General features: G+C 39.8%; 1 protein-coding gene across 2 annotated transcripts in view; it reads right to left on the bottom strand.

Moving 5' to 3' along the window:
- Positions 1 to 15,005: 15,005 nt before the first annotated feature.
- Positions 15,006 to 20,425, bottom strand: part of NXPE3 (neurexophilin and PC-esterase domain family member 3) — a 45,813-nt gene continuing 40,393 nt past the window's right edge. Inside the window, exons 4-5 of one of the 2 annotated variants that reach the window (XM_068983349.1) lie at positions 18,746 to 18,952; positions 15,006 to 15,676 (exon numbers count right to left, since the gene is read on the bottom strand). In XM_068983349.1, coding sequence (XP_068839450.1) covers positions 15,126 to 15,676; positions 18,746 to 18,952 — 758 coding nt within the window. In that variant the 3' untranslated portion in view covers positions 15,006 to 15,125. The remainder of the gene's footprint in view (positions 15,677 to 18,745; positions 18,953 to 20,425) is intronic. The other variant, XM_068983359.1, reaches the window with a different exon arrangement.

Below are 20,425 nucleotides of genomic sequence, written 5' to 3'. Positions count from 1 at the left end.
CATAATCTTCTCTTCCCTTTTAAACACAGGAGACACATATCTGTCAAATTAGATTAGGGTCTTCTATGAGGAAGAATTTTATCAAGAAGAATTTTACTTTTAGAACTCTTGATTCAGAATTTAAAACTTAAAGTTTGGGGGCTTTGGGGAGGGAAAAGAGTTAGGGGCTTGGTTTTTTTTCACATACGTTTATAGGGATTTATTTTGAATTTCTATAACAAGGACAATAGCATGTACCAGATAGAAAGACTAATTATAAAAATGTTTAAGTACTGAGAAGGAGACTTTAACCTAGATTGTGCCAGGGAAAGACATCATTACCCTTCAAAATAAAAAATAATCATAGACCCAATATAGTAATACTTTTAAATACTGATAAGATTAAGAGTAACTACTATTATTGAATGTTTTCACCCTCAGAATCTTTGATTCTCTACCCCTTCCTTTCCCAGCACACCTGAGAGGTAGGATATACTCCCACCAGTAACGTGTTCTCTGAAAACTAGTCTTCAAAATGGGGTTATATGGCCCTTGAATCACACCTCCCTAGTGATTTTGATAGACCATTAAGGAAGAATTCCTGACTTGTTGGAGAACTGTCACTCTAAATGACTTTACCCAATAATTCTAGTGCCATTTATGCCACTCAGACTCCCTGAAAAAGAGGAACTAGACTTTATAAGGCTTCCCTGGTAGATCAGACGGTAAAGCGTCTCTCAGCAATGCGGGAGACCTGGGTTCAATCCCCGGGTCGGGAAGATCCCCTGGAGAAGGAAGTGGCACCCCACTCCAGTACTCTTGCCTGGAAAACCCCATGGATGGAGGAGCCTGGTAGGCTACAGTTCATGGGGTCACAAAGGGTCGGACATGACTGAGCGACTTCACATCTGTATAAAATACAAGAACATTCAGGTACCTTTGATTTATGATTTCTTAGAAAAGAGAAGTAGGCTGAGCTTGGTTTAAATGCCTAGCTGACCTATATTTTATGAGACACAATACTGTAAAACAGCAGCCCTTCTGGAGAAAATTGTAGAGAAAGGCAATAGACTTAAGTTTGAACAGACTGTTGGCCACCTACATAGGTACACTGAAAGGTGACTCTTTACATACAGGTGTGATGAGTAAAAGGAAAAGAGATGATGACAGAAGCCAAAGACTCCACAAGTAACCTTCTATGAAAATTACCGCAGAGAGAGAGTAGATGCAAACAGATAATCTGAGAAGAGTAACCAGATTGCTGAAACCCTTGGATTTTTTTAAAAAAAGTCACACCTACTTTCTCATAAAGGGATGCCACTGCAGAGAAGGGACTACGTGATCATGATTTGGGGAAAGTAGAATTTAAAGATAAACACAAACAGAAACAAAACTAAAATTGTAAACTGTATATTTCAAGATTCTCAAATGTATGTACCAGTGTGTTCATTTATCTAAAAATACTTGTTAAGGAAAAATATTTTGAGAAAAGATAAAAAGACAATATTTAGCAATCTGTCATCAATTTAAATTACATTAGACATGAAAAGTAACTTAGTTATAGCTTCTTTCAGCAAATATTTATTGGGCACCTACAATGTTCTGAACCCTCTTCCAGGTACTAAGAATTCAGTCCTGGACAAAAATAGCCTATGGTCTCATGGAGCTTACATTCTACTGGAAAAGACAGACAATAATAAAACAGCTATATAAATATAAAGGGGAATTCCCTGGCTGTCCAGTGGTTAGGACTCCAAGCTTCCATTGCTGGGGGCCAGGGTTATATCCTGGTCAGGGAACTAAGGTCCCACAAGCCATGTGGCACAACCAAAAGAGAAAAAATTGAAAAATAAGCCAGACTGTGATAATGTGCTATGAAGAAAAACATAGCAAGGCAAAGGGAGAGAGCTAGAGATGCTATTTTAGCCAAAGAAGTCCTGGAAAACTTCTGTATTATCCTCCAAATCTATGTGACAGCAAAGCAGTTTGAGATCTGAGAGTTCTTGTCTCCTGTCTGTCTTGAACTCTGAGCAAGATTCCCCACTCCACAGGTCAACACTGACCTGTATTAAAAACTCTGGGTTCCTAACTCCAGCTCCAACTTCTCTGAGTTCTAAATCCATGATGCCAATAGTAAAATCAACAAAACTAAAACCAACCTAGCTCCCCACTTGGCTCCTTTAGCCCTCACCAAGACTCTCATCAGTTTTCTGGAAACATCTAGAGGACTTAATATTTCAACTCTTTCTGCTCCTTCATTCCACTGTAAAAAAAAAAAAAAAAGTACCAATAGTTCATTCTCCAAATATTCCCCACATATCCTATAGTCCTCGTCCTCACAAGTATCACATTGAAGAGCAGCTGGAAATTTGTCTGGGAAAGCCCTGCTCAACCACAATTGGACCCCATGACCTCCCACATCAAAACCAGATCCCTAGGCCTGGTTTTCATCCCCTTCACAATCCAGCTGCATCAGATCTGTTATGGGCTGAATTATGTACTTCCCAAATTCTTATGCTGAAGCCCCCACCCCAGGACCTCAGAGTGTGATTATATTTGGAGATAAGGGCCTTTAAAGGGATAATTGAGTTAAAATGAAGCCATTAGGATGTGCCTTAATCCAAATTTGACCGAAGTCCTTGTTAAAAGAGAAAGAGACACCAGGGACATGTGTGCAGAGGAAAGGCCATACACACACACATGAGAAGGCAGCCATCTGCCAGCCAAGGAGAGAGGCTTCAGGAGAAACCCGCTGGCACACTGATCTTGGACTTCTAGCCTCCAGAACTGTGAGCAAATAAATTTCTGTTATTTAAGCTGTCCAGGATGTAGTATTGTTACGGCAGCCCAAGCAGACTAATGCGCACTATCTGTTCATACATCTATCTACTACTCAACATGCAGTCCTTACAAATGATGCTGGAAAACAGCACACTAATTCATCCCAGACTTTTATCCAAGCTAGAAATCTTGCCTGTGATATTTTTCACCCCTTGCTTAAAAGCACAAGTCAAACAAACCTGGGTTCAAATCCCAGCTTCATTTACCTAATAGCCACAAAGCTTTAATTAACTTCTGACTCTGTTTTCTCATCCATAAAATGGGTACATCATTGAATTCAGTCAGCATGTAGGTTAAATGAGGTAGTATACATGACATGCCTAGCACAACTCTTGGCACATAGCATACGTTCAATTGTGATAGTTGTAGTTGATACCCATTTTTCAAAGCTCCAAAGCTCCATTGATTGGTTATCATTCAATCAATGATAGGCTGGTGGCCTGTTTGTACCACCAGCACAACTTGAAGAGAATATGGAGGAGGAGACTCATGGAGTCAAACTTGGAGCCCTATCCTAGAGGACAGGATGCCACCTGAGAACATCGGAGTGAATGTTCTCCTGCCGCTGCATCTCACCCCAAATCTGCAATCTGATCAGGGCAGTCTCGGGGCCCTCCTCTTCCAGTAAAATTTCAAAAAGGGATTTCAAAATTAATCTACACTAAGATATAAACAGTAACCTTTCTTAAAAAGGTTATCTTCATTTTAAGAAAGCTCTCCCACAAGGTGAATGACATGAAACCCAGATAATTGACAAACATGTAAGTGAGGAACGGGATGAAGACCGCATATTCTTTAGCAAATATTGTCATCACACATTCTACCTCCTTCTGCTACAAACATTTTCACTGTAATCTGGGGCCATCCCTAGATTTTGACATTAGGTACATCAGCATCTGCCATCCTTCAGATAGTTCTAGTTCCTCTGTCCTGCCACTAGAGATGCCAAGGGTAAATTCAGCAGCCTTGCCTAGGGCTCATTTTCCATATCTCCAACCCTTGTCTTCCACCCCTAATTAAACCCACCTCCTTTACCCTGGACAGAGGTATAAAATAGCAAGTTCTTACAGCCTTCAAAATAGTTTTTCACAGGTTAGAAAACAAATAATTACTTCATTTTTCTTTCCATTCTGGTTTATTTGTTCAACCAAAATTCATGGAGTGACTGCACACATATGCTGCAGAGGTAAGAGAAGGAGATGCAAGAAAGGAAAGGAGAATGAAAACCCAAATTCCTGTAATTCCTGCTCTCAGTTGGGTTAGTCTCCATTCACATCTGTAGATTGCCTTTGTAGCTCTGATCCTTTTAAATCTCCCACAAGCCTTCCGAGGTTTCTTTTAAACATAGGAATTCCACTTAAGTGGTCTACATTTACAAAAAGATCTGATCCATGTGTATTAAATCCCCAGCCATGCACTTGTTTGTAAGCACACACACTGTAATATGTGAACATGCAAGGGTGAGTGTGTTGGAGAGGTTGATGTAATTTGTCATGATGCCAAATTATTCTGAAGATTATTTACTCTGAACTTCATATCCCTTTCTGTCATATTCACTGCACTTGGCCAAACATTGCACAACGTGAGTTAAAAAGCATCCTGGTACTGCTGCTATAGAAAATGGTCATATTAAACAGAATTAGCGTATGATCCAGTAATTCCACTTCTGGGTATGCACCCCAAATAATTGAAAGCAGAGACTAAAAACAGATTATTTATATGCCTATGTTCACTGCAGCATTATTCACAGTAACCAAAACGTGGAAGTAACCCAAGTGTCCATCAGGGAAGAATGGATACACAAAATAGCCTATGTACATAAAATGGAACATCATTCAGCCTTAAAAGGATATGGGGTGGGTGGTGAGGGGGGGTTCATGTTTGGGAACTCATGTACACCCGTGGCGGATTCATGTCAATGTATGGCAAAATCAATACAGTGTTGTAAAGTAAAATAAAGTAAAAATAAAAATTTAAATTTAAAAAAAGGCATTTCTGGCTTCAATTTGGATGAACCTTAAGGATATTAGGAAGTGAAATTAGCAAGTCACAAAAGGACAAATATTGTATGATCCCACTTATATTAAGTATCTAAAGTTGTTAATTTCATAGAGACAGAAAGTAGAATAGAGGTTGCCAAGGGCTGGGGGACGGACGGCAAATGGGGAGTCATTGTTCGATGCATATGAAGTTTCAGTTTGAGAAGATGAAAAATTTCTAAAGATGAACAGCAGAGATGATTGTATAACAATGTAAGTGTACTTAATGCCAATGAATTGCACACTTAAAAATGGATAAGATTATAAACTTTGTTACGTATAGTTTATCATGATTTCTTAAAATATTAAAAACATTTAATGATATAATAAAAGAAAATGCTCTTGAAATAAATAAATATGAAAAAAAAGGAATCATCTCTTTTCTGGAAGCTGGTGCCTTAAAACTCCGTGGCACTGATGCAGACACACAGAGACAACAGGGCAGGGGGAAAATCTTTGTTTACCTCAATTGAATAAGTATGTGTAAGAGCATTAACAGCTCTGTGTCTCAAACTTTCTTTCCTTATCACACCCACTATGGAAACTTGTAGATATTTTTGCCCTAATTATCTCTTGATGAAAGTTTAAAACCACAAGTATACTCTCTATCTGTTTATGAACAATGGTCACAAACCATTTTGATACCTGAAATATTCCCCACAAAAATCTATTTTACCCTCTTGTATATAACATCACCCTCTTTGAAGAGGCATAATTGCAGTGTTAGCCACTCTAAAAAATGGGTGGCATAACAAACAGCAAATTTGACTGAAATAGTCAGAGGGCTGGGAATGCAACATACGAGTGCTACTAAACATCTAAGCAAAAAGTGAGAAATTCATTTTCAATGTCTCCGAATATCTGGAAATTGCCATTGTATAGATGATATAACATCTAACTGATTAACAGGATTTTGGGAAGTTTAATTCAGATATTTCGTATCATGCACAGAGAATGTAGCATTACCATTGTTGTTTAGCATAACCATGAAATAATTTATTTTTATACATGGTAAAATGACATATGTAGATTTTATAGAAAAACTCCATAATTTTTCTATTACCCGTAATTTAAGGAGTCTTATAATTTTGCAACTCAGAGTGTGGAGCCTGCAACCTCAGCATCACATGGAAGTTTATTAAAATGCAGAATTAGGCACATACATGGAGAACAAACATATGGATACCAAGGGGGAAGGGGGTGCGGATTGGGAGATTGGGATTAATTTATATACACTACTATGTCTACAATAGATAACTAATGAGAACCTACTGCATAGCACAGGGAACTCTACTCAGTTCTCTGTGATGACCTAAATGGGAAGGAAATAAAGGAAGAGGCGATACATATGTACATGTGACTGATTCACTGTTTTGTACAATAGAAACTAACACACATTGTAAAACAACTGTACTACACATTTTTTAAAAATGCAGAATTACAAGCTCCACCCCAGACCTCCTGAAACAGAATCTATAGTTCAGTGAGACGGCAAGGTAATTCTTACACACCATTAAAGTTTGAGAAACACTGCCTTAAAAGACAGGTATTGAAATTCTTCCTCCATTAATCACAGCATTTTATTTTTTAACCACCCAAGTAGATTTATTTTTTACTCCACTCATCCTATACTTATAGCTTCCCAGGTAGCACTAGTGGTAAAGAACCTGCCCGCCAATGCAGGAGACATAAGAGATGCAGGTTTGACCCCTGGTTCAGGAAGATCCCTTGGAGGAGGGCATGGCAACCCACAACAGTATTCTTGCCTGGGGAATCTCATGGACAGTGGAGCCTGGTGGGCTACAGTCCAAAGGGTTGCAAAGAATAGGACACAACTGAAGCAACTTAGCATGCAACCAAATATCCTATACTATGGAGCCTATAGAAAAGGCAAACTAGAAAAGAATCATGCAAAAAAATTAAAAAAGAAAAAACAGATACAAAGCATGGAATTTTCCATCCTGGGGGCTACCCCCACATACAAAGAAGTCAGTTCAGGTAGTTAACTCACTCTGTGATAGCAGGGATGGTAGAGAGCAGGTGAATGGATCTGCCGGGTACCTGCAGCTTCTGTCTTCAGAAGCAGCAGCAGCAGAAGGCCCTTCACCAGAGATATGACTAGGAATGCTCCTCCAAGCCTTAGCTTTCCAAGCAGGGCACGGAACATCCTGAGAGGAGGAACGTGAACAAGCAGCTGGATTCCACTTCCCTTACAGTTCCAGCTGCTGTGTCCAAAAACGGCTCAATAAGCAAGATGCTGCCTCTCTCCAAACTGTAGTCCAACCACTTCCACCAGTTCCACCCTATTGCTTTGCTCTTTGAGGTCTGAAAGATTTTCCTGTGGTCTTCTTAAAACATAAAGGGCCATGGCGGTTATCAACTACCATAACTAATGAGCAGTTAGATCTGAACAGGGAGTGGACGGCAACCAGGTATGAATGAAGGAAAAGGAAGGACCCTTGGAAGTCAGGACTCTGAAAAGAGGTTGATGTCTTTCCATTGCTCCTCCACTAATATCTCAGTGGCCTGGTGCCTTGGCTGTGGGACAAGGCCCCTCAGATTTAGCTCAAGCTCTGCCATTTAGGATCTGGGTGACCCTGAACCCATGGGCCATCCCTCTGAGCCTCACTTTCCTCATCTATAAAATAAGGGTACTGATGCTACCTCAGATGCCATTGTGACAGCTGAATGAGACCTTGTTGGTCATCTCCCTAAATGAGTGTTTAATAAATGTTAATTCCCTATCCATGAACCGCCCGCAAGAAGCGGTAAAATACTTTCATTCACTTAGTTTGGAAGGAAAGTGTTTTACCTCACAGTCCGTCCCAAATTAAAGGAACAGGAAATGCTTTAATCAGAAACCACGTATGCTAGCTCTAATGACGGGCTTCACCAAAACTGTATGGAGCATGGTACTCTCTGAGTCTGTGAGATTACATAACCCCGAAACTGCCAGTCATCAGAGAGCTGAATTCCCCTCTGAGATATATGCATGCGTCCTCCTCTCATGGAAAACAGTGGAAATTCAAATTGGTTAAAAAGATGCTGAACCACAAAAAAAAAAAAAAAAAAAAATCTTAGTTCACAAGAAATCACAGTAAAACGCCTAAAAAGTTCATAATAACTTTGAGGCAAGTTCAAAAATCCAAGAATCACAGAAACTTTAGAAAACATCCCACTGCCCACTTTGACTACATCAGTCAAGACCCAGGTAGCATCTGGAATGAGGAATATCTACCTTTCTCACCATCAGGAGTTCAGCATCAGGCCAAGAAAGCCAAAAGGTGAAGCCAGCTTCCTGATCCTCCTGTTAACCTGGGGAGAAAATCAAGAGGCCACCAGATCAGTGTCAGCTTAGAGCCAAAGGGAAATGGCTTTCTCAGGAGCAGTTCACCCTGGATCCCAGAATCATTCGAAAATCTTCCCTCTCAGCAGGGCTCTCCACAGGTCTTTAACATCTGAGAAGACTTTTTTTTTGTTTCTGAACTCCTTTCAGGACAAAACAGAATGATAGAGGTTTGCCTCAATGAGGAAAGGTCGGAAGTTGGACCACTAACTTGTGCCGAGCACGGTCATCACCTCCCTGCCAGGACAGATTAGTGCGGATTGCTGACCATGATGTTTTGCTGTGTGCCCACTTCTTTTTTTTCCCCTTTTTCCACTGTGTTGTGCACCTTAAGGGATCTCAGTTCCTCCACCAGGAATCAAATTGAGGCTCCCCCCCAACCCCCTGGCATTAAAAGCCTGGAATCCTAACCACTAGGCCACCAGGGAACCCCTGTGGGCCACTTCTTGTGCTAACTCTTCCCAGACTGTCTCTTCCACAGCATCTGTACCCTAACCAACTGTGTCTTTAGCCGAAGCAAAATGATACTATAATGGGGTGGGGGGAGTGGACCAGACACTGTGCTCCGAAGCCAAATAAAAAGACTTTAGGGTTATCTGAACGTTTAGATGATCTGTGTGGCTGATCTCCTCTATCAAGGATTGTGGAGGGTGGTAAATAAGCCTCGGAAATTTTTCTCTCCTTTTACTGTCTAAACAACTTACTGACAAGAGAGGCAAAAAAAAAACCACCCAAAACAAAAATTTATCCAGCCTGATCAATAATGTATTTTTTTAGATGCCAGATTTAAAGTAAGGGAATATATATTACCAAGTGCTTAAAATTTATGTAATAAATGTCATCCTCTGAGACATCCCCACCCCATGATGGCCAGCCAGTTCACTAATCCTCATGGAGAGACTCTCAATCCATCCTACCTAGAAATTCATTTTTTTCATACAAAATCTCAGAGTGTAATAGATCTGAAGGAACTGCCAAGTTATCAAATTTCAAGGTTTCCTTCATTCATAAAATGGGTAATGCATGTCTTTTATTTTACAAAGGTAACTTAAGAATTACACACTATACAACATTTTGACCTATTCAGAAAAATTTTTCCATAAAGATATAGCTCTATGCCTACCCTTGGTGAGAAATACACCACTAAACCCACACTCAAACCTCCTGGGAGACTGCTACCCAGGAGTATCACAGTATCATAGTTGTACTTCACTGGCTGTTTGTACGTTAGTTTTATGATACTTTCATCACCCATTCTATCCACCTCCTCCATCAGCATCTTAGTCTTTCCTGGCTTCAGGAAGAACAGACACAATTCATAGTCATCACCAAACTAAAAAGACATCCCAGATTGTCCTTCCCCAAAATACCTGCCCCCTAATATTTTGCCCCCAAAAAGTATCAGCAAGTGACTCCAAAGTAAAGAATCTGGATATGAGAAAAAGAAAAAAAAAAATTATCATTTAAGAGACTTTTTCATACTAAATATCAAATAATAAAAATATACCTTTGTGTTTGAAGAGTCAAGTCATACAAATACGTAAAGGCAAATCAACTGTTTCCAGCTGTAATCAGCGATAATAACCCAAGTACGTGAGGGCATGAGAAAGATGATCAGTTTCCTTTTGAGGTTACATGATAAGCAGCAGCAGCAGCAGTTAAACAGCCTTTTTCTCTAAGAACTCGGTGTCTGACCTCTTGGCTGGAGGAAGCCAGCCCCTCTACCGGCCCCCTTTATAGCGTTGGCTTGCTACTCACTGCTCTAGAAAGGCATGGGGGCGGGGGAAGCTAAGGAGCAGTTTTCTAAAATACAGAACACGGTCAAACTCTCACTCGAAAGGGGCTGCGTGGGCACAGAGGAGGGGCAGAGGAGGCAGGAAGGGAGCAGCAAGGACTCAGTTCGTGGACTTTTTTCTCTGCACCCTGGAAATTCCCAGGCCAGAAAGGTACTGACCCAAGTCACGGACATTCCCCTCAAGGGCAGGCTCCAAGACCTGGACTGGAACTACGCAGAGGAATCAGAAACAGATTTATGAATAAAACGTTTTTCTTGGGGATGCCTTTTGAAAACATCTCAGTGAAGTTACAGCCAGACATTAGAGTTACCTCCTTAAATCCACCTTCTCTTTTTCTTTGGCTTTTTCTGAACAGCCCCCTAAATGGGCCAGGGGTGGGGGGAACGGGGGTGCTTTCTACAACCGAGCTCTTCAAACCCGGCAATCAGGAAGCAGTGTCATTGTGTGCCTTCACTGACAAACTAAAGGACAAGGAATCTGAGATGTAAGTAAAACAGAGTTCCTCTAACACGAAAACTTTCATGTGCAATGAATTTAAACAGAGAATGAACTATTAGGCAACTCTGAAAGGATTTCTTCTAGGACGTTTGGTTTCACTGTGGCTTTTTTCCTTTAGGGATACTTTCTACTGTCATCTCTGTATTGCCACCCCCACCCCCACCCCCCGCCTCTGCAGTGTTACAATCCAGCGTTAGAATCAGACAGGAAATGTCTGGTTCTCCAACAGGAATGGGCATCTAGACCTAAACTCCAGAAGGTCCTCAAAATTTTAAGACAGCAGAGCTTGAAAGAAGCCTGACTTCCTCTCATCTCAGGAAGAATGTGTGAGTGTGTGTGTGTGTGTGGACACGAGCGCACTCAGTTGCTCAGCTGTGTCAGACTCTTTTGTGACCCCATGGACTTCAGCTCTCCAGGCTCCTCTGTCCATGGGATTTCCCAGGCAAGAATACCAGTGTGGGTTGCCATTTCCTCCTCCAGGCGATCTTTCCCACTCAAGGATCAAACTGTCTCCTGCATCAGCAGGGGGATTCTTTACCACTGGGAAGAAAAAGCAAAATATAACACACTTAAGTTCACACTTTAAAAAGTTAAACGGTAAGTGCACTTTGGAGACAAAGTGAAATTGAAGTGTATTTTGTTCCCTGTACCTGCTGATCCCTCAAACTGCTGCCCTGGACCACCCTCTTGTTTTCTACCACCCCCTACCTCCCCCAGGGTTCCTACGCACCCCTTGCACTCTGGGACTGTAGTTTCACTTTCAAAGAAGAAAAAAAGCACCTTCCATATCTTATTTATTTATTTATTGCACACTAAGCAGTCAGACAAATGCACTCCACTGTAGGCATAAACCCTGGAGAGAATACTGCTTAACACAAGAGAAAGAATACACTTAAAAGTAGATTTATGGCATGAGCAACAAGCTAGATCTACGAAGATAATGCTAATGCTGAACAGCTTTTTGGGGGGCAGGGAGGACCTCAGGCTCAGAAGGGGCAGGTCTTATTTCTGTTGTTTCCCTTGGGTATTTATTTCCAAATACTTTCTGGGTAACTGCTATTTCCTTTAATATAGCCAGGAAACAGACTCACCTCTGGCATGTAACACACAGATAGAAAGGCTTACCTTCTACGTGCTTGTCAAGCACCCTGATGTATCACTTAATACCTGAAGCTGGGAAGTATCAGTCAATTGGTATTTAATAAAATGATGGTTGTTCAGAATGGTAAAAAAAATGGATCATATTGGAACATCAAACATATTTGCTTGGTGAAAAGTTACTCTTAACTTCCATAGGATATAATTTGCATGTTGCTGCTGCTGCTGCTAAGTCGATTCAGTCATGTCTGACTCTGTGTGACCCCATAGACAGCAGCCCACCATACTCCCCCGTCCCTGGGATTCTCCAGGCAAGAACACTGGAGTGGGTTGCCATTTTCTTCTCCAATGCATGAAAGTAAAAAGTGAAAGTGAAGTCGCTCAGACATGTCCAACCCTCAGCAACCCCATGGACTGCAGTCTTCCAGGCTCCTCCGTCCAAGGGATTTTCCAGGCAAGAGTACTGGAGTAGGGTGCCATTGTCTTCTCCGATAATTTGCATAGAAAGGCTTTATTATGGAGCCTCCCTTTCACAACTAGCATGGAGTCAATCATTTGAGTTCTAGAATATAAGAACACCCACTAAATGAACACTGTTGTTCCAAAATAAAAATCAGTATTTTAACCCACTGTGTATATATAAGCCCCGTATATATATATAAGCCACATATATTATCTGGAGGAGGGCATGGCAACCCACTCCAGTATTCCTGCCCGTAGAATCCTCATGGACAGAGAAGCCTGGTGGGCTAGTGTCCTTGGGGTCGCAAAGAGTCAGACACAACTGAGCAACTAAGCACATACATATACATAAACTATATATAAACCACTGTTTTAATATTTTATTATAAACCTGAATGGCCAAGCTATGTATATGATGATATCACTCAGCTAAACTGTTAGATACACTTTTATAATTAAGTCATGAAAACATGGAAAATATTTATATGTTAAATTTAAAAACATTTACAAATCACATGTTCTCTGTGATTACAGCTATGTGATTTTAAAAAACTAAAAGAAATCAAACCAAATTGCTAATGCTCATTGCATTCAGATGATAGAATTATGGACCCTATCCATATGTTTTCTTCTTCTAGATTTCATAATTTTTTATATTGGGTTAGCTAAAATGTTTGTTCAGGTTTTTCCATGGCCAACTCAATATTTAACATCCTTTACACTTACAATGGAAAATATATATTTAAAATAAACTATATTTTTTGATTGGCATGCTAACAGTCACAACTCTGTGGTATTGGCTTAAGTTAAAGTTTTTAGAAGAAATTAAAATACTGTATCTAGAAATGGCTTAGGTAATATTCCAAACTCCCCATTTAGGCATTTTTTTAAAATTTCCACTTGAGTATAGAAAGACAAATTAGAAGAAGGACAGAATGAATGAGCATACTTTAAGAAACTGTGTCATCAAATCTTTAGTACATAATGTCACTAAATCAAAAAATAACTAGATGAGGTCACATGAAATCATTTATACAAACAAGTAGCATCACTCCAAAGCTCCAGAGGGGCAGTGGAAATTGAAATTCTCCTAGGAAGACATGACTCAGCCTTCCCCAGTGACACTTGAGAAAATGCTCCAAAGTTCTTTCATGAAAAATAAAACTTTACAAAGTCCAAAAAGTTCCTGTTGAAAAGGGCTATGGACTCTCATGCACTTTAGTTCAAATCCAAACTCAAGTTCATCTATAAAATGGAGCTAATATTGCCTGCAGTATTAGATCCTGATCAGAATTAAATGTTATGGGAAAAGCCCCTAAAATAAGACAAAAAAATATTATTTCCTTAGTTCTATCTTCCCTCTTCCCTTAGTGTTTCTCAAAATGTAGAATACCACCATTGCATCAGAATCCTCGGATGTCTGCCACTAAGGCTGACTCCACAATTTTCTGCATTTTGATCAAATAAATGATCATTAAACACTCTAAAGCTTAAAGACCATTAAAATTCAACTATATTAATATATTTAACTACCTGGTCTACTTCAGACTCACAAAATAATTTAGAATTATCTTTACTTATTTTATAAACTTGAAGCTGGCCCTCAAGGCTAGGAAAGGAAGATCTCCGTATCTCTGTTTTAAGTTAAAAACTCAGATTTTTTGACCCATTCTTCTGAGTGTATTTTTTCATGCATTAGGCATTTTTCTTCATTTCTGAAGCCTCCCCAGTTTCTTCACAGGTTCCTTTGTTGTTGTTGTTGTTGTTGTTGTTCAGTCGCCAAGTCGTGTTTAACTCTTCACAACCCCATGGACTGCAGCACACCAGACTTCCCTGTCCCTCACTATCTCCTGGAGTTTACCCAAAGTCATGTCCATCACATGTTTCTTTAGGGATAAATAAAACTAGACTCCATGTGGCTCAAAAAGAAAAGAGGACTAAGTGGTCACAAATTAACTTAAACTTATTTAAAATTAATAAGATAAAGACAGTCAGGTAAAATTGATAATTCAATTATTTTAAGGTAGCCAGTAAGAATAGCACCTTTTACTTCCAAGCATAAGCATTACCCTATGCCCAAATCAACCCTTCACAGGTTTCAATATCTAAATTTAATTTTTAATTAGATTTTAATTTCTAATTTGGGTATGCAATTCAAAATAACAACCAAAAAAGAAACACTCAGTATTGCTGGAAGTAATTTGCACAACTTTATAACAAACAATAGCAATCTTTACATAAAAGTCAATTCTTAAAACCCTCAAACTTCAGAACACAAAAATAAAGCTGCCTTTATATATTTTCCCTTTCAGTTCCAAAAATGGTTATTTTAGAATAAGTATTCATCTTTAGCTGAATCAAATAAGTAACAATCACCCAATGCAAATATCAATTTTATATATACTGCTTTCATCTTTCCCTTTTGCTTCTTTTCCAGATTAAAGTAGGACACTATAAATATTCTCATTAGAAAGTTCTGACCAAGGATACTGGCCTTTTCAAGTAATTCAGAAAAAAACTGGATCATCAAAAGAAACTCTTGAGACACAGCTGTCTTCAGTGTGTTACAGGAGCCAATGACTGCAAGCCTTGGGTTAAATTCACCTCCACTGAAGATGGACCAATTATGCTATTCATGCAAACATGCTCCTTTACCAGATAAACTACAAACACTCCATTGCCAACCAAACTTGCCCCTTCCACTTAGGTCAGAACATTTTTCACACTTTAGAGCACAGTAATATCCCCTGCCAAGAAAAGCTAGTTCAGACGCACTCATTAGTATCTTTGGTTACAAGGGCAGTATAATGTGTATATGCTGTTAATAATGGTTCACCCGTGGCTAAGTCAAGATAGGAAAAAAATCCTATAGGTAGATATAAGTGTAATCGGCATTTTCCAAGCTCCTTACAATGATTATATAAAGTCCAGCTCCTTTCTAAATTTTAAATACATATAGAAGCCATCTCTGCATAGGGCCACCTATGTAAAAAAAGTTTATCTTTTTGTAGTGCAGGTGAAAGAGAAGGTCACTGAAAAGTGATTCCTCCAGTTCCCTCTGGCAGGCTAGGTCTCCAAGGGGCACACAAAGGACAAGAACATGTCCACTTGGTTCTTCACAATAACTTCATCTGGATGTAACTTATGGGGTAGATAATGGGCCAGGGTCATCTCCCAGGCATCAACAAGATATACTCCAACCCCTGAGAACATCTTCCGAAGGATGGTGTCCAGCTGAAAGTTATACCAGTCGCTGTTGAAAAGGCTAATCTCAGGTCCCAGCTCCTGGACATTGGCTGTCCGGATGACTACCACAGTCTTAGGGCTGCGGTCCAGGAGCTGGACCACAGCCCGACGGATGTTCCTGAGCCGCCGGATATACACTTCCAAGGGGAAGGTGCTGAAATGAGACCACACGGCTATGGCAACCACTGTGTTCTTCCCTCCCACGATGCCATTCAGCTCATTGGCCACATAACGGAGGTCACTGCTAAAGACGGTTGTGAAGCGGATGGGTGGACCATGGCAGCGGTATTTGAGAAGGATGTTGTGCTTCTGGTCCACTGCCAGGAATGGACCCACATTCTTGGGGCTACCCAAGTTAAACTCCACTAAATCTGAAACAAGAAAAAGTCAGACTCATAAGAATGGTTAAACAAAGCCATATACCTATATTATTCTTTAGTTAGTGGCTTCAAAGAACAATTTTTTTTAATAAAAGTAAAACAACAATGGGGAGAGAGATGGGAGGGGACATCTGTATACCTATGGCTCATTCATGTTGATGTTTGGCAGAAACCAACAGAATTTTATAAAGCAACTATCCTTCAACTAAAAAAGAAATTTTTAAAAAAGTAAATAACAAAAAGGTACAAATGTAAACACTTATTTCACTTCACCTTGGCACCCTACCCCCCACCCTCAGCTTCAATGGACCTTTATTCTAACATATTTATTAAGCCACTCCATAAGCATGAAATTACAAGTAATATCATCAGCAATAGATTCTAGACCTCAGAAGCAAAATAACTAGTTTGCCTCTAACTGTTAGGCCAAGAAATCTTCCTGTTTGCATTGACTGATTGTTGAATATCTAAACATCAATTTGACATTTACATATTATTGTTCTAACAGATAAGTATTTCTTCCAGGTCAAAAACTATAACTTCGGCTTTTTAACAAACACATAACAGTAACCAAATACCTCTTTTTATAATAAGCAAAAAAAAAGAAGCAACCTTGCTTCTTCTGACTTTCAGTTTCACCTTATGCATGGAAAACTCTATTAATGTCTTAGAAAACTTCTCTCTGTGTTGTAACAAAAACAGCAGCACAAATTAGAATTCCCTTCACTCCCTCCCCTTTATCTAAGTTGGGTTTCCAAGTCCAGCTCCTCTGTTGATTCCAGGAATCAGTGATGATCCTCCCTTATTACCCCTAAAAAAAGCTGTATAATTCACAGCTGAACATTGACCCCATGAGGAAAGAGGATTTGTCTCATATCCCTAAAGAGTCCTACAAGTGCCTTACACAGACCAGATTAAATAGCCATTGGCAACCCAACTGAATTAACATTGCCTAAGCATCTATTCTGTGCCAGCACTGATGTGTTATAAGCCAGCGAGGCAGGACTTCCCTGGCGGTCCAGTGGTTAAGATTCCACCCTTCCACCAAAGGAGACAGGAGTTCTATCCCTGGTGGCGGAACTAAGATCCCACATGTTACATGACATGGCCAAAAAGAAAAAAAAGTAAATAATAAATTAGTTTCCTAGCTTAAAAAAAGTCAGCAATGCTCAGATGCGTAAGTCACAGTCCTTGCCCTCAAGGAGTTTATAGTCATTTTTGAAGAATTAACATCAATCTATAATTGTTCCATATTATTTACTTTTAAGAGTTAAAGTTAAGGTTTCACTTTTTTTCCATGAAGTCCCACCCAGGCTTTTCTAGATTCTCATACCTAATTCTGATTCTCATTACTACTTAGCATTTGGCCCCAATTAAATTGCATAAAAGTTCAATTTACCATTCTTTCTTCAGATTAAGATCAAGCACTGACACAAGGCTTTATCAGGCAAAAATCTGTCTGCAAAGGCTACGGTGGAAAATGAACAAGACACTCAATGTGATCACTGCTATTAGAGGAAATACCGAGCTCATTAGAACTTAAGAACCAAGCAAATACCGACTGCTGGAAGGCCCTGCCTGGTCAGCACCAAACTTTGCCTAGCATCATGCCATACAAATGGTTTCCCTTCTCCTGCTTAACTTGTCTTTTATCAGCTAGAACTCTGCTATGTCTGTTTCCATTTTTTTTTTAAGCAAATCAAAATCATAATTAATTTTCTACTTTTGGGGGTCATATCTACTTCCTGATTTCCTTCAAATGAAACTTGAAACTAAGTTGATATAATAAACAGAAGAGAAAAATGAAAAACACCACACACAACCACTCACAACTGTGGAATTTTGTTTTGTGAAAAGTCCTGTCCATAAACAGCCATCAAAATTAGTTCTCACAAAATGGTAGAGATGAACTTATTTGCAAAGTAGAAATAGAAACACAGATGTTAGAGAACAAACATACAGATATTAAGGAGGGATGGGGGAATGGAATGAACTGGGAAACTGGGATTAACATATATACACTACCTCTGTAAAATAGATAATTAGTAATAATAGATAATAAAATAGTAAATGTAATAGATAATAAAATAGATAACTATTTTATTATAACAGGGAACTCTACTCAGTACTCTGTGGTGACCTAAATGGGAGGGAAATCTTAAAAAAGAGGGGATATGTGTACATGTATAGCTGATTCACTTTGTTGTACAGTAGAAATTAACACAACATTGTAAATCAACTATATTGTAATAAAAATTAATTTAAAATAAAAAAAAAAACAAAACCAGTTCCCACAAAGCTGTTGGTCAGCTCTGTAAACTCTAAGCAGGGTTTTCAGTCCTGCTGCCCTGGATCCGCCCCTCCTCGCTCTATCCACACCCTTTCTGGGAAGAGGAAAAGGCCTCCTGAGAATAAGGGACGGCCCTCCAATGAGCAGGGTTTTATTCCAAGTCTGAAGAGCTGCCCAGAGCCCAGCAGTGAGACCAGGAAGCTAAGAAGGCTGGACTGGCCAGACTCCCTTGGTGACAGGCAGCTCATCTCAGAGTCACACAGCGGACCGCCCAGTGGGCAACACAGGGACACTCTGTTGCCTGGATGCAGTAAATTGGACTACAGTTTGTCTGTCTCCTTCCACTTAAATCTATTATAAACTTGGAGTAGGACCAAACAGAACTAGAAGAGAAACAACGGGAAATGTTCACTTCCATTTCACAGCCTAGAATGTCAGAAGGGAAGACACCTATGAGGTGAGTGTCCAGCGCCTCATCACACACTTGGAGAAAGGAAGCCCCGAGAAGCAGATGATTTGTCCAGAGTCACACGTCTTGTCAGTGGTGTGAACTGCAACAGGCAGCCAGAGCTTTCGTTGACGCATGACAGCCCCACCACTGGTCAGAAACTATCACTCATCTCTCCAGCATGAGGACCCGCCTTTAGTCCTTTGGAGAAGTCAGTTTTCCCTCACCTGGTGCCTTTCTGCAGGTACTGGACTGGGTCTGCTTATTTCAGAGCTGGATCTTGTATGTATGGGAGTTATGAAACAAAAAGCAAAGTACCAACCTGGAACAAATGTAGTGAGGTATTCAAACCACTGCCTGATTGTTGAGTCACCAAAGAAATACACCACTTTTCTCTGTAAGCATTCTGTAATGTTGTCAGGGTCATTAAACTGGCGCATCTTAAACCTCCTGGGCCTCCACTGATCTTTGTAATAATAACCAGAAGGAAAAGTTCCTAAGCCTTGAGATAGTTCTAGGCTGTTGGTTTCTGAAAGAAAAAAAAAAAAAAGATATTCTGAAATTCTCTTCCAACAAGTCATACATAAAAAATGTTTCAAGTTAAAACACAATTATGCTCCTATGTTTGTTAGCCTGCTGGTTTTGGGTGACATTTCTGGCTGTCACATCTCAAAGAAATCCCAGACTTTCCCTCTCCTACAAAAAGTTCTCCTTTGCACAAAAATAAGATCTAAAATGGGTGTGAGGATGTTTGTGGACAGAAGGGGAAAGGGGACATTGAGCATTCCCTCTGATGAAGCATGTTTTTCTCAAAATAAAAGCAGGCAAAAACCAAGGAAATGTGTAATCTAAGCGCTGCCTGGGGTTATGGCTCACGCAAATGCCTGTGAGGCAAATAACAACTTAAATTAATATTTTACATATGCATGGCAGTATTAGTCCTTACTGTTTCTCAGCTCATTCAAAAGTTTCAATCAATGGGTCCCACAATCATATATCAACTCAGAAAACCGTCACTGAACACAGAAAACAAACCAATGACACAACATCTAAAGACTTACTCTCCACCACACAAAAGGTTGAAAAGTCCTTATACACAACGAATAATATTAAAACTGCATCAGGGACTTCTCTGGGGGTCCAGTGGCTAAGACTCCGTGCTCCCAACGCAGGGGGCTGGGGTTCCATCCCTGGTCAGGGAACTAGATCTAGATCTCACATGCCTCAACTAAGATCCAGTGTGGCCAAATTAAAAAAAAAAATTGCATCAGCAGTGTGTACTCATGCTTGTAGTGTAGTTACACATGATCACACAAGCATCAGGACACCTTTCACAGTGACAGTCAACACCCTTCTTACCAAACACCTCCCTCAGAAAATGCCACTGGAATTTTTCAGTGGAAACAGAGCATTTTACTTGCTTCAACAGGGAGGCCTAATATTTCCTGCAAGTTTACTCTGCACCAGACACTCTTCTGAGCAATTAAATGTATTATCTCATCGGACGCTCACAATAACCCTTCAAGATAGGTCCTACCTTTCAAAACAGTTAAGTAATTTGACCTCAGTTCCAGAGCCAGGATCTAATCTAAGCAGGTGAGCCCCCACGCCCATGCTCTTAACCACTGCGGTACATCACTTCCCAAAACAAGATGTCTGTGGATACCGGCCATTTTCTTTTAGGCTTTTTTCTGGAAAGTGTACATTTATTAATTTCTAACACTTATTATTCAAGTTTATAATCTTCCAAAAACCACCTATCATTTTGTATCACTCCCTTACACACCCCAAAGTTCAAATCTTGATCATAATCCATCAATACTATAGTCTCACCTGTTTAACCACAATTCAAAATCCAAGAGCTCATATGACTTAGGAATTGAAATTTAAGCAAGTCTCCTACTCATGACTATTTTCAGCTTCTTTGATTTCTTTATTAAAAAAAAAAAAATTCTACCTCCTTCCAATGCCTATCTGCTTGCTCCAGTTCATATTTTCTTTT

Source organism: Capricornis sumatraensis, chromosome 1 (assembly GCF_032405125.1).
Source record: "Capricornis sumatraensis isolate serow.1 chromosome 1, serow.2, whole genome shotgun sequence".
NCBI classification, from domain to species: Eukaryota; Metazoa; Chordata; class Mammalia; order Artiodactyla; family Bovidae; genus Capricornis; species Capricornis sumatraensis.
The sequence above is the reverse complement of the archived record's forward strand: the minus strand, read 5'-3'. Positions and strand labels throughout refer to the sequence as shown.